Source organism: Trichomycterus rosablanca, chromosome 13, assembly GCF_030014385.1.
Source record: "Trichomycterus rosablanca isolate fTriRos1 chromosome 13, fTriRos1.hap1, whole genome shotgun sequence".
NCBI lineage: Eukaryota > Metazoa > Chordata > Actinopteri > Siluriformes > Trichomycteridae > Trichomycterus > Trichomycterus rosablanca.
In genome coordinates, this window is record NC_086000.1 from 14009635 (window position 1) to 14024040 (window position 14406).

Consider the following 14406-nt stretch of genomic DNA (forward strand, 5'->3'; position numbering starts at 1 on the left):
TAGCTTAAGACTGAGGCTCTGCACCTAAGATTGCTGACCTGTTTTGTACGTCTTTCCATTACTTGTTGGCCATTAATTATGCAATGTACTGTATTTATGTTGAGTTCTTAAGTGTTTGTAAGAACACCTATGTTTTTATATATCCCCAAAACTCAAAGTTGATTCTAAAACAGTTCAGTTTTCTTGCAGAGCTTATGATGTGCTAAGTACCCATGACTAAAACAAGCTTAGGCTGATGAATTGTTTTATTTATTGAAGAAAAAATGATTACCAATCACCATTTAACCCTCACTCTTGTTTATAGATCAATTACATTGTTCGTAGTAAATTTTAGCATCTCAGTGTCGTGGAATGCTGTATTAGCCATCAGCAAGATGTTCCTTTGTCTTTAAAAGTTGCATTTTCCACTCATTACTCCACTGTTTGAGCATCTTCAAAGTGGTTTTGGCAAATGTTCCTCTCAGTTGGCAATGTTTTTGCCTCGCATCTTTCCCACATATACCACTTTTGACCAGTCTTTTTCCACTGGGTAAATTAACTTGTTAAGCTTATCTGAGGCAAGCCGGGTCTGCAGTTTATTAAATTTTTCTTTATTTATTAAGAAAATCTAGATTTTAGTGAATGCATGTGCCGTGTTGCTTTACTGAGTCATATTGAATCACTTATTTATAACTAATCACAGTTAAAATCATTATGATTCGTTATTAATAAAGCATTTATACAGTATATTAAAGATTGAGTGTGTACGTCTAATCACTGTAGTTTTGATTAGCTAAAAATGATCTAAAATGATCGTATTTAGTTGATACTTGGTGGCGGTTTATTGATTGATTGGTGGTTTTTGATAGGTCTGTATGATCTGTGAATAGAAATATGTTTTTATTAAAGTGTGACTCTCCTCAAGTGAACCTTATATTACCATGGGCTTAGAAGCCGAAGTGTTTTGCTCATTCCATTCTTGGTGGAGTTGGGACAAGAATCTGTGATTTATTAATACTTGTAAACATTAAGTTATCTATCAAATTACAAAGAAATGAGAATGTTTTGGCTGTTCAATGTGATTGTATTTTGTGAATATAATTTTATAAATGTTATGGTATACTCAAGTTAGTGTTTTGAAACATTCCACAATAAGCAGGTGAATTGGTAACAGGTGAGGGTATGATGATTGGGTATAACACAGGGTCCATCCAAGGCTCAAGTCTTAGTAAAATTCTGATCGGCAGACAAAGGGGCTTCTTTTTTTTATGCATTTTCTCCCCTTATCCGCACTTTTTCCCTGCCTCTGTGCAGGCGCCATCAATCAGCCAGCAGAGGTTGGTTATGAGGAGTTCCTATCCGGCTTAATACCCCACCCCTATCTGAGCAACAGGCCAATCGTTGTTCGTGTGGCCGCTCAGCCCAGCCAGATGGCAGAGCTAAGATTCGATACGATGTATTCGAAATCCCAGCTCTGGTGCGCTAGCGTGTGTTTTTACTGCTGCACCACCTGAGCAGCCACAAAGGGGCTTCTGTAATGTAATCCTTCACATTTTGATGCAAATTGACTAGGCAGATATGAAGGATTTATTTGCTTAGATTTGTATTTGTTCAAATGTTGAAATTCAAATTATTAGTAGATTAAACAAATTAGAACTGCTTACTTTTAAAATGTTAATTTTAGAATATATTGGGCCCTCTCTGAAGGCGTAGAGGGCCCTGACATTGTATGACTATACAAACGTCAATGGAATTACTAAAAAGGAATCAAAAAGGCTCAATAAAATGGCAATACAGGATTTGTTGTACCACCAAACTAATGATCTAAGTTACAGTTTGTAATCTATAATAGATATTTTTTTAAATATAAAGTCAAGTTTAACCTTTAGCTCTCTCAGGATTCTTGAACATAAAGGAATCTTCCCAAAACACTCTGAGTCGTCATGCGTACACAGAAGTAATTTAATCAGTGCTAGATTGGGAGAGTGTTGGTCTATAAATACTCCTCCTCTGTCTTTCAGCACACACTATGACGGCTTGAGCTGCACAGCTGCTCGCTCTCAATAATGTCCTGTAGTTCTTTGAGTCCTTGGCTTTCCACTCAGCCATGTGCTGCTCAGCCTTCAGGAACTATAAAGTTATGTTCCTCATGTATGTGTGTGTTTTTTTTTTATTTTTGTTTTCCACCCTTTCTCCTAATCTAGTCGTCTCCAGTTCCCAATTGCAACTTCTCTGCTGCTTGTACCAGGTCCGCTTTGACCATGTAGCGACCCTCCGGTATGCGTTCAGCCTGATTTTTTTTAACCTGCCCGGCTCACAGAGTCTCACAGAGAGCCGCAATGCATACAGACTGTCATAGTATGCACCCTGTGAATCACCAATTGTGCAGGCGCCTCTAACAACACAGTCGATTGTGACTGTTAGATACCCAGCCAGGTTGTTAGCACAACTGGGATTTGGACTTGAGTGTTCAAGATCTCAGCAGCAGTGCGTTAGACTTTAGACTACTGTGCCACTTGAGTGGTATGTTCATGGTTTTAACTGAATCAACCATGTGATTTGGATCGTTAATTATAGTGGAATGTTTTGATATTGTCAGTTAAGTAGTGTATTTTACACTAGTTGGCCTGGAAATGAAGGGAGAAAAGATTTCTAGGGTAAGATAACAGATCTTTAATGTACAGAAAACAGATTTTTCTAATTGTAGGCCAGTTTTAATCCTTTTTAATTTGTCTTTAAAACCATGGAGATTGTATATATTACGTTTCTTTTTACACTGAGCTGTTCACACATCTGTTTACCACAATGACCGAATTACATCCAAGTCAGTATGATGTGCATTTCTCATTAATATTATATTTGGCCTAATAAGTTATTTCCCATCAGTCAGCAAAGTGCCTTCCAGTAAGGATCTCCAGGTAGTACTGTGATATAAGACTGAAAGAATGATAAGAATTGGATGTGGCTGATTTGTGTTTTTTTCTCATTCAGAGACACAGCCTGAACTACACACGCGAGACAGATGTTGCTGATTCAACCCCCACCATTGCCAAGCTGTCACTGTTGGACCCCTGAGCAAGGCCCTTAACCCTCAATTGCCTTGAATTCTATATAGTAATAATTGTAAGTCGCTTTGGATAAAATCGTCTGCAAATGACGTAAAGTTAATCATTAAATACAAGATAATGCTTAGGTGACCACACTTATGGCCATATAGTGTACATGCTTTAACAACTCTTGGTTAGTTTTGTATGTCATGGATCCAAAGCTTAATTGTTGATGAGCAAAATAAGTAATTTAAAATGAGTCATTTATTTCCAGCCAGTGATTTTGATCTACTCAGCTCTTTAAACAAGGTTTTAACTCAAAAATGCTGCTAAAATAACACACTGTGCAAAATAAACAAAAAAAAAAGAAAAAGAAAAAAATCCAGTCTCCAGTGCTAAAGTACCACTGATAGCACTTTTCCAAACATCTTTTTTCCAACATCTTTTTCATCCAGAACCGGTTCAAAATCTAATTTGCGAACCAGAACGGAGCTGGATCCGCGTTGGGGTATTAGAGGAATGCATGAAAATACTTACCCAACGTTCAGACCGACAGCAACTTTTTACCTCTTGTTTACACCGGCAGCGTCATCATCGCCTGTGGGCGTTTGGTTGTCATGGTTAAACTTATGCAAAGTAAAAAAAAGGCATGTGCCATGGCAGTACAGTGTACTTTACTGGCTAGTATCTACAGAGTGTATAGAAAAAACAAGTTCCTCGGCCACTTAGGTGTCGCAGCGGTAAAATACGCTAGCAGACCAGAGCTGGGATTTCTAATACATTGTATCGAATCTCAGCCATCCGGCTGGGCTGGGCAGGGCAGCTATATAAACAACGTTTGGCTGTTGTTCATCCAGGTAAGGGAGCTGGATAGGGACCTCATAACTGATGCAATTACGACCTCTGCTGGCTGATTGATGCCGTCTGCACAGAGTAGAGGAATAATGCTGATCAGGGTGTGGCTCTTTGAACTCGCCTCGTGCGGGTGAAAAGATGCAGTCGGGTACTGCTCACGTGTCGGAGGGGGCGTGTGTCAGTTTGCTGTCCTCAATCAGAGGTGGGGGTTAGCACCAGTAGAGAGGGATGCATAACGCTACTGGGTAAAAATTGAACGCGCTAAAAAAATTATTAAAAATGGCATTAAAAAGAAGTTTCTCACAAATCAGATTCACACTTTTTACCACAAATGCCGCAGTGTTCCTGCTAAAAATAATAAATTCGGGAGGGAAATGTATCCCTGCGCAGTGCATCACTGTCTGTGAAGTCAACATGACAAAAAACTTTTTTCTTTTCGATTGCTGCCATCCTTTTGTGGAAGTTTGACACTGTGACAATGAGTTTCTCTTTCATCTGTAGTGGAAACAATTATTTAGTACCCAAAAACAGAGCGTGCTGTTTCACAGTGTTGGAGATAATGTGCGTACCACTTTGCTCAATGCTCATTTCCAGTAGGTAATCGCTTTGCTTAACTTTGCTCAACTTTTTTGTGTCGCCAACTCTTCCCACTTTTCATCGCTAATGTTTACTTCGCCCCCTGTGGCCGAAAATTGCCATCTCTAATTGAAAATGAATGACAGCTAGTTGCTTTGAAATGTCGCATTGCTGCTTGTCTGAAATGTGGCAGCCTAATGCAGGAAAATAGAGGCCTGCATGATTGAGTTGGTCATTTTTAAGTACTGTCTTTTAGAAATGTTAATTAACCAATGACAGACCGAGAGGTCATTGTAGCTGTTGGATAAAAAGTCTTTTAAAATCACTTCACACGGTTAATTCCAGTTGAAAACGAAACTACAATCTGTACAAGTGCTAAAAGTGCTGATTTGAAATGCACCCTCACCCACTCTGTGCACAGGCACCAGCTCTGCTTGTAGCCGCATTTGGACTTTTTAATAATCTGAACCGTAAAACTTAATTATGCGTTTATTTAATTTAAATGAATGACAAAACTGTTCCATATTAAAATGACAGATGATTAAGCTGTTTTGTGTCAGTAAAGTCAGACTGCATGTTACACTCTGCACATGCAAATTTGTGTATTAATGTTTTCTTTTCCTAAAATAATGTGGATATTTTACATCATGCCCCAGTATAAATTATATAAAATTGGCATTCTGAATGCTGAACTGGTTCTGCTCAGTGTGCTCATGTTCATCTTACTGTTTTACATTACTGCAGTGTTCACTTTGTTGTTTATTAAACACTAAAATATGAAGACGTGTTGATGTGAAGCTCAGTGACGTGTTCTGTAATTTGATGGGATGCTACTTGCTCATCGGTTATCTGTTAAACCTGGACTAATGACTGTCGCACTGATAAATAACAAGATCTATTAGTATGTTTTACAAGACACACATTTATTATGTTATATTATGTATTTTTGCTGTTTGATACGAATATTTTAATGTGTTATGTGTTATGACTGTAAAACTGTTAGCACAAAGTATACATATTTAACCCTGAAGTAAATGGCAAACAGTGAGACTTTACATGGTAACTGGACTGTTGTAAATTTCTTTTTCCAGTTTCCAGTAAATTTTCCAGTTACAAAGACTAGATCGCGGTACACACTTGAATATGTTCATGAAAGGCTATTGTTTGGTTCAGACTGTAGAATTGTTTTCCTTTGAAGCTCTACAGGTAGTGGTTTTTATTTAGGAAGAGCAGTAGTCTAGTGGGTAGAGCTTTGGGCCATCAGTCGGAGGGTTGTGTGTTTGAATCTTGGCTTTGCCATGCAGTCACTGTTTTGCCCTTGAACAAGGCCCTTAACCCTCTTGGCTACAGGGGCAATGTACAATGGCTGACCCTGTGCTCTGACCCCAGCTTCCAAACATTTCAGTATACTGTACATGTGTATATGTATATATAACAAATAAAGGTATTCTATCTGCTATAGATTTTTATTATTATTATCATTAAAACAGCCCTTTAAGCCTCAATCAGGTTCCTGACACTAATAATATTTTAAACGTTGATACTGATTAAAAACAATCTATATATGTTTAAAATCATTTGGGTTTCTTGCTCAGACACAAAGCTGCTTTAGCTCCCATACACAATGTTTCACCGCTTTTTCTTAGCTGGCACCACTGCACCCTGCGATCTTCTGGGCCATGACTTGTTGGTTAGCGAGGTTTTGATTTTGGCCAGCCTGTGTCTTATTTAGATGTTTGCTCATGTTCTTGTTTAAAATGCCATTTGTTTAAAGCACACATTGCTCATAAATATCTTTCATTGGCTAAACACACAATTTAATGGATATGTACGTATATGTGTGTGTGTGTTTGCATGTGTGTAGATTTAATCTATATACAATTAATCCTGTTTGTTTCAGAAGATACCAAAGATACCATAGAGGGGTCTGGTGTACCGAACAGCCAGTTAACCTGGAAGCAAGGGCGGCAACTGCTCAGACAGTGAGTTCCCATAGCCTCATGATTTTACAGGCATTACTCTAGTTTTGCTTTATTTAAAATACACCAATCGTGTTTAGGTGACATTAAAATGTTAGCATGGGACATACAGCAGGAAAACCGTTTTCCTTTCTTTCTGGTAGAGTGGGATTGAGCTCTGATAATGACATATTCATCAATGTCCAGGAATGCAAGAGAGGATGATTGGCCTGGGGATTTTTTTCTTAATAATTACTAACCAGTCAGTCACTTGCATTTTAAAAAGTGACATTAGGGAATAAGGTTCAATAAAAGCATGTGCCAGCACTCACCCTCTTAGACTGGTAAATGTCATATTATGTCATGTAAGAATCAGCTAGTAAGTGAACAGTTGTCTGCTACATTTAAATCTTAAATACTAACTAAGCACATCAGTGAGGGGATTACTTTAACAAACTTGACTTTTTGATTTCAGATATCTTCAGGAAGTAGGTTACACAGACACGATATTGGATGTGCGATCGCAGCGAGTCCGCTCCTTATTGGGGCTCTCTGGCTCAGAGCAGAACGGCTCAGTGGAGACCAAGAACCTGGAGCAGATTCTTAATGGAGGAGAGTCTCCAGCTAAAAGGAAGGGACATGACATGAAAAGGTGCCTAAACTGATGCCCTGTTTACGTGATGAGAGACAACAGAAGCTAAAGTGGGAGGTGTTGTCTGTAACTTAGTTTGCTTGTGTTGCAGGAATCCAGGAGATGTTCTGGAGACATTTAACTTCTTAGAAAACGCTGATGACAGTGATGAAGAGGATGACGAGGAGGGAGACATAATGGAAGACCTGTCGAACAGAACTGATAAACAGAGAATAAAAAAACAAAAAATTAAGGTAAGGCAGGAAGTCTTCTGGATCCCTGGGGCCTCAAGCATATACGTGTACTACACAGCATCTCAATTAAGATCTGGGCTTTGACTTGGCCATTCCAAAACTCTCTATTTCTTTTCTTTGAGCCATTCTTTGGTGGATTTACTGGAATGTTTTGGGTCATTGTCATGTTGCGTGGTCCACCTCCGCTTCAGTTTTTGGACAGATGGTCTTACAAACTTGTGCAGTCTCTTTCTGATGGTAGATGCAAGAGCTATCTGTAGGTCTTGTAAATGATTTTCCGGACAGTGGAATGGCTGATTTCTAATTGTTTTAAGATCTTTTTAAATCCTGTCCCAGACTAATATGCATTATTATTATATATAATATATATATATATATATATATATATATATATATATATATATATATATATTATGCATTATGCAATATTCTTTCTGAAGGCCTCAGAGAGCTCTTTAGATCTCATCATGGTGATACCACTCACTCACAACAATCAAGAGCAAACCAAACTAATGTCTGAGGTTTAAATAAAACTCCAATGTCCTCTAACGATGGTGTAATCATTGCAGCTGATGTGGTGCACCTGATTCTAATTTTAGACATTTTAAGTAGTAATAAATGTGGGGGTGTCCTAACTTTTCCTCACAATAAATTTCCATTTTTGTTCATTACATTTTACAACTTGTGTTGTAATTGTAATTTTTAACATTTTGTTTGTTTAGTTATATAAGCTCCATCTCTCCATACTGTTCAAATGAAGCTCAAATGTTCATATGTTTAAATATGTTCTAAAAGACAAAGGTTCTCATGGGGTGTCCTAACTTTTTCACATGACTGAAGATATATATTGCTGCAAAGTTGGAAGCATACAATTTCCTTTCTTTAATTGATTTATTACACCTGTTAGCAAATGTTTTGGAGAAACACATAAAAAATTAGAAGTGTAGACCTAGTATTTTTGTCCATACATTGTAAGTCTGATAGGTAAAGTTGATAGATAAATTTACAGTGCTTAAACAATGGTAAACAAGGTTATTACAATTTTTACCTTATTCTGCATTGGTATGTGATGCTACCCTCTGCTGAATACTTATATACCTTTACTTATGTGCTAGTTGGCTGACACTTAACAGTGGTATAGGGGCGGAACAGTGGCTCGGTGGGTAGCACTGTTGCCTCACAGCAAGAAGGACCAGGGTTTAATTCCCAGGTGGAGCAGCCTGGGTCCTTTCTGTGTGGAGTTTGCATGTTCTCCCCGTGTCTGTGTGGGTTTCCTCTGTGTGGGTTCCCACAGTCCAAAGACATGTAAGTGAGGTGAACTGGAGATACAAAATTGTCCATGATTGTGTTTGACATTAAACTTGTGAACTGATGAGTCTCGTATAATCGAAAATTACCTGTCCTGTCATGAATGTAACCACAGTGTGTAAAACATGACATTAAAATCCTAATAAAAAAAATAACAGTGGTGTATGTTTATAGACAGGTAGTTACAGTATGATCCACCCTAAATCAGACTGAATCCAATATACTTCATTTGGGATCCTTTACCCCACATCAAAGAATGATTGAACTGGTTGTTGTTTTATAGTAAAGATGTACATATTTCATCTCTTCTCTAAGGTTAAGGTTGATAAATATTTATTGTAAGTCTGCATTCTGAGATATGAATGATATGAAATAATGAAGCCTGTACTTGTGATGTATGATTTAAATTACTCAGCTTATGTCTTGTCAGGTGGGGAACGAGGGTTTAGCATCAGACCTTCCAGAAGACGCGGACACAGAAGAAGCGCTGAAGGAGTTTGACTTCCTGGTCAACGCAGAGGACGGCGAGGGCGCCGGAGAAGCTCGCAGCTCAGGAGATGGCACTGAGTGGGGTAAGAGCATCTAACCCAGTCCATGTTACCCACACACAAGCTGCTATTTCAGGGGCCTTGTGGGAATCCTGGTGTGTGGTTTGAGTATATTTTGGGCTACAGCTTGGCATTCTTACACAGGTCATGCACGGCATCAGCGTTCCTCCAGACCTCTGCTGCTCGCCAGCTAAACTTTTATTTTGCATGATGTGACCCACTTTGGGGAATATATAGTATGGAAACAGGACCCATTTAGAATGTGTAGTTGTGGCCCATTCATATTTTAGAATGGTTTAATTTATTATGACTATAGATTTATATATGGCAGACTTTTAAGAAAACATTGGTTTTGGTTTAAAAGTAAGTGGAGAAAAAAGGTCAGGACCATACGTACCTACAACACACTCCAAAAAGAGTTGGGACAGGCAAAATAAGAGTGAAAATTTTATAGAATATTAAAGTTACAGTGTTTTGAAACATTTCGCAATAAGCAGGTCAGTTGGTAACACATGAGGGTATCATTATTGGATACAAAAGGAGGATCCGCTAAAGGCTCAGTCTTAGCAAACAAAGATCAGTGATTATACACCAGTGAGGCATAACATTATGACCACCTCCTTTTTTCTACACTCACTGTCCATTTTATTAGCTCCACTTACCTTATAGAAGCACTTGGTAGCTTTACAATTACTGACTGTAGTCCATATATTTCTCTACATTTCTCTGCTTTCACCCTGTTCTTCAATGGCCAGGACCCCCACAGGACCACTACAGAATGGGTATTATTTGGGTGGTGAGTAATTGTCAGCACTAGATTGACACTGACATGGTGGTGGTGTGTTAGTGTGTGTTGTGCTGGTATGAGTGGATCAGACACAGCAATGCTGATGGAGTTTTTAAACACCTCACTGTCACCGCTGGACTGAGAATAGTCCACCAACCAAAAATATCCAGCCAGCAGCGCCCCGTGGGCAGCGTCCTGTGACCACTGATGAAGGTCTAGAAGATGACCAACTCAAACAGCAGCAATAGATGAGCAATCATCTTAGACGACTAGATGAGCGTACATCTACAAGGTGGACCAACTAGGTAGGAGTGTCTAATAGAGTGGACAGTAAGTGGACACGGTATTTAAAAACTCCAGCAGCGCTGCTGTGTCTGATCCACTCATACCAGCACAACACACACCAACACAGCACCACCATGTCATTGTCACTGCAGTGCTGAGAATGATCCACCACCTAAATAATACCTGCTCTGTAGTGATCCTGTGGGGGTCCTGACCAGTGAAGAACAGGGTGAAAGCAGGCTAAAAGGTATGTAGAGAAATAGATGGACTATAGTCAGTAATTGTAGAACTACAAAGTGCTTCTATATAGTAAGTGGAGCTGATAAAATGGACAGTGAGTGTAGAAACAAGGAGGTGATGTTATGCCTGATTGGTGTATGTCCTAACTCTTCTGGAAAAGGGGGTTTATACTTTTATTTATTACAGTTAAATTATTTTATTGCAGATAAGTGGACATGCTTTACCCATGCCAAGTCTATATTACACCACCAGCATACATCACAAGTATATATTATTAGTGTAAACAGGTGACTATACTACACCACCAGCATAAACACGTGGTAGAAAGTGTAAAGAATGGAAAAGGAAGTGGCTAAGAAAGTTTGTCTTGATTTAAAGTGCTTTTTAATATTTAAGGTGAGCAATTCTAACATTAAAGAAATTAGTTCTACCTCAAAACAATTTTAGACTTGGTTTTGTACAAAATATGCTTTCTCTTTCCAAACTCTTCTTTTCCTCTATCCTATATTTAGCTGAACCGCTGCCGTTTCCCTCCGGAGGTGGCAAGTCCTTTATCATGGGCTCAGATGACGTTTTGGAAAGTGTTCTTGGCCTGGGGGACCTTGCTGACCTGACAGTCTCCAATGATGATGCTGATTACGGCTATGACGTGAGTGGCCAAACATGCCTTGCATGCTCCCCTTTTTTTTTATCACGAGTCACGTGAGAGTGCCATCACATAGTCCCTTGTGCAGAAAATCCAGTTTTGACGTGCGTGAAGCTTTTCAGCCTTGACCCTGGGGCTTCCCTGTGCTGTACAGATAGATGATCTTACTACTCAGACACTCTTCTAACTTGCCACGTAATTATTCATTGTGTCAGAGCAGCGAAAATATCAAAACACTTATAAACTTAGTACTCGACACAACCTGCTGCAAAAACAACCTAAAACTGAAATCTCTTAAAGGTGATTTGGCCAGAAAATGAGACTATTAGTGCACCACATAAGAAATGACTATATGTATGCTTTTATTTCATAATATTTAATTTTAATGACAATGTGTTATTTCACACCTGGTTTATTATACACCTGGTTACATTTCATATTTTGTTGATTAAATTTACCATATATACCATACTGTATATATAAAATGTGCAGTGGCGAACCATGACTCTTAAACTTTAGCCCTCTGCCAACACCACCCACAACCCCCTTCCCTCCAAAGGTCTGGAAAAAAACTACAGGCATAACTACAGTGTGTGACTTCACTATACTTCACTTCACTTGTCAGTGTGCTAAACATATCCGTGTGGAATTCACTGCTATTAACAATTCTATATCACAACCATGTCCATGCAGCAGACAAAAAACATCATGATAAAGATCATGATAATAAGGCCCGCTATTAGAGTAAAGATGTGATTGGTCAATTTTACTGTCAATTGAAATTGGTCTCTCATTATCAGGCCTTCTCAGAATTTATAGATGGCCTGATGATTTGTCCAGCACAGGGTGCTTCTTCAACCCTTTACATTCCAACATTAAAGACATTGAATTCAGTAATTCATTTTAGAGCAGTGTATCAGATTAATATTTATTTGGCCTGATGGGGTGCATCCCTACATTTAGAGACCGCTGTGGGCCAAGGCATCAAATAATTGCCAAATGAATACACCAGATATAAATCCTGATTGATAAAGTTAGAAGGGATGAAGGAGGGCAGCAACAAAAGCTCAGTCCTTGCAAGCTAAAAGAATGACTGGCATTTTTGTGAAGGTAACACTGATGCAGAGGCGTATTTTTGGATTTTAGCGAGACAAATGCTGCCATCATGGTGACATCTCTTTTTGGAAAGTCCATGATTTTCATCAAGACAATGGCAAGTCAACAACAGTGTTTGCATGCTTTAACAGGGCAGCTGTAGCCTAAGGTTAAGGTACTGGACTAGTAATCAGAAGATTAGTGGTTCAGACCCCACCACTGCCAGGTTGCCACTGTTGGGCCCTTAAGCAAGGCCCTTAACCACAATTGCTTAGACTGTATATAAGTCGCTTTGGATAAAAGCATCTGCTAAATGCTGACAATGTGAATGTAAATGCATGCTTGACTGGTCCACCAGAATCAGCTTAATTATTTTTGTAAATACACACCAATTCCTAATATAATATCTCCATCAAATCACAAAAAGTTGGGACATGGGCAATATAAGCCTGAAAAGATAAGCTAATTTTACAAAAACATCTGTTTGGAAACTTGAAGGGGAAGCAGGAGAGTGTTTAAGGTGGCAGTGGGTAGGACTGATCTAGATCCTTTCTGTGTGGAGTTTGCATGTTCTCTTCGTGTCTGTGTGGGTTTCCTCCAGGAACTCTGGTTTTCTCCCACAGTTTTAAGACATGCAGTCAGGATAACTGGAGATACTAAATTGAATGTGTGTGTTTGCTCTGTGATGGACTGGTGATGTGCCCAGAGTGTTTCATACCTTTCGCCCGGTGAGTTGTACCCACCAAGACCCTGATTATGATAAAGTGGTGGTAAAACAATGAATGAATGCAGTATGTAACAAGTGATCCTACCATGACTTGGTAAATTTTTACAAATTACCTTTTTACAATTTTACAATTTAGATGGCATCTCCTTGGCAACAAACAGAAGGCTTGTTCTAGAAAAAAGATATCTTATTCTGTTTTAAGGCATTTTTCCTCTGAAGGTCGTGAGAACTTTGTTAGATTATATTGCACCATACAGAAAAGCCCAACAAGTCAAATAACAGAGTTTCAAAAACGAGTTTCATAGTGGTTACCCACTAACATGTGCTCATGGTGGTTAAAATGCACTCTTTTCTTTACTCTTCTATTACAGCTGCCAGCCAATAAGGATGCCTTCAGGAAGACATGGAATCCGAAATACACCCTGCGCAGTCACTTTGATGGAGTGCGCGCTCTGGCTTTTCATCCTGTAGAACCAGTGCTGGTCACTGTCTCAGAAGATCACACCCTCAAGCTGTGGAACCTCCAGAAGACAGTTCCCGCCAAAAAGCAAGTGCTATTACTAGGGGTGGGGTAGATGATAATGTAACACAGAATTTAGCCTGTTTTGCTAGTTATTTATAAATGTAATTATAGTTTGAGTAGATGAACGGAAATGGCATTAATAGTCTGTACCTAGTTATATTGATGCACAGGCATGTACACTATATGGTCAAAAGTATCTGGACACCCCTTCTAATTATTAATAATGAATTAACTCCTAATTTATTGGTTTCAGCCACATACATTGCTAACAGGTGTGTTAAACCAATTACAAATTATATTCTTATCGCTTTAATGCAACAGTTTAGGTAAGGTTCTTACCTGTTCCAGGATGATTATGCTCCTGTGCACAAAGCAAGGTCTACACCGACCAGGCATAACATTGTGACCACTGACGGGTGAAGTGAATAACACTGATTATCTCTTCATCACGGCACCTGTTAGTGGGTGGGATATATTAAGCAGCAAGTGAACATTTTATTCTCAGAGTTGATGTGTTAGAAGCAGGAAAAATGGGCAAGTGTAAGGATTTGAGCCAGTTTGACAAGGGCCAAATTGTGATGGCTAGACGACTGGATTGATTTCCCTGTGGGGAGCGAAGGCTGGCCCGTGTGGTCCGATCCAGCAGATGAGCTACTGTAGCTCAGATTGCTGAAGGGTATTTGCAGGGCTGTTTTGGCAGCAAAAGGGGGACCAACACAGTATTAGGAAGGTGGTCATAATGTTATGCCTGATAAAGACATGATTTGACAAGAAACGTAGGTCTCCTGGACAATGCCTTGACCTCAAGCCCATCAAACACTTATTAAACATTCTTATAAAGAGGGTTGTAGGCAAATCTATATTTTTGTACATGGAATTGGAATGGAATTTCCAACAAGCTCATGGTCAGGTGTCCACATACTGTTAGCCATATAGTGTAGTTTAGT

The 14406-nt window shown here is 39.1% G+C and overlaps 1 protein-coding gene across 1 annotated transcript in view; it reads left to right on the plus strand.

The window, feature by feature from the left end:
- Positions 1-14406, plus strand: part of strn3 (striatin, calmodulin binding protein 3) — a 36182-nt gene that overhangs the window by 11770 nt on the left and 10006 nt on the right. Inside the window, exons 2-7 of the mRNA XM_063007922.1 lie at positions 6322-6439; positions 6891-7067; positions 7159-7300; positions 9039-9180; positions 10981-11117; positions 13308-13483. Coding sequence (XP_062863992.1) covers positions 6322-6439; positions 6891-7067; positions 7159-7300; positions 9039-9180; positions 10981-11117; positions 13308-13483 — 892 coding nt within the window. The remainder of the gene's footprint in view (positions 1-6321; positions 6440-6890; positions 7068-7158; positions 7301-9038; positions 9181-10980; positions 11118-13307; positions 13484-14406) is intronic.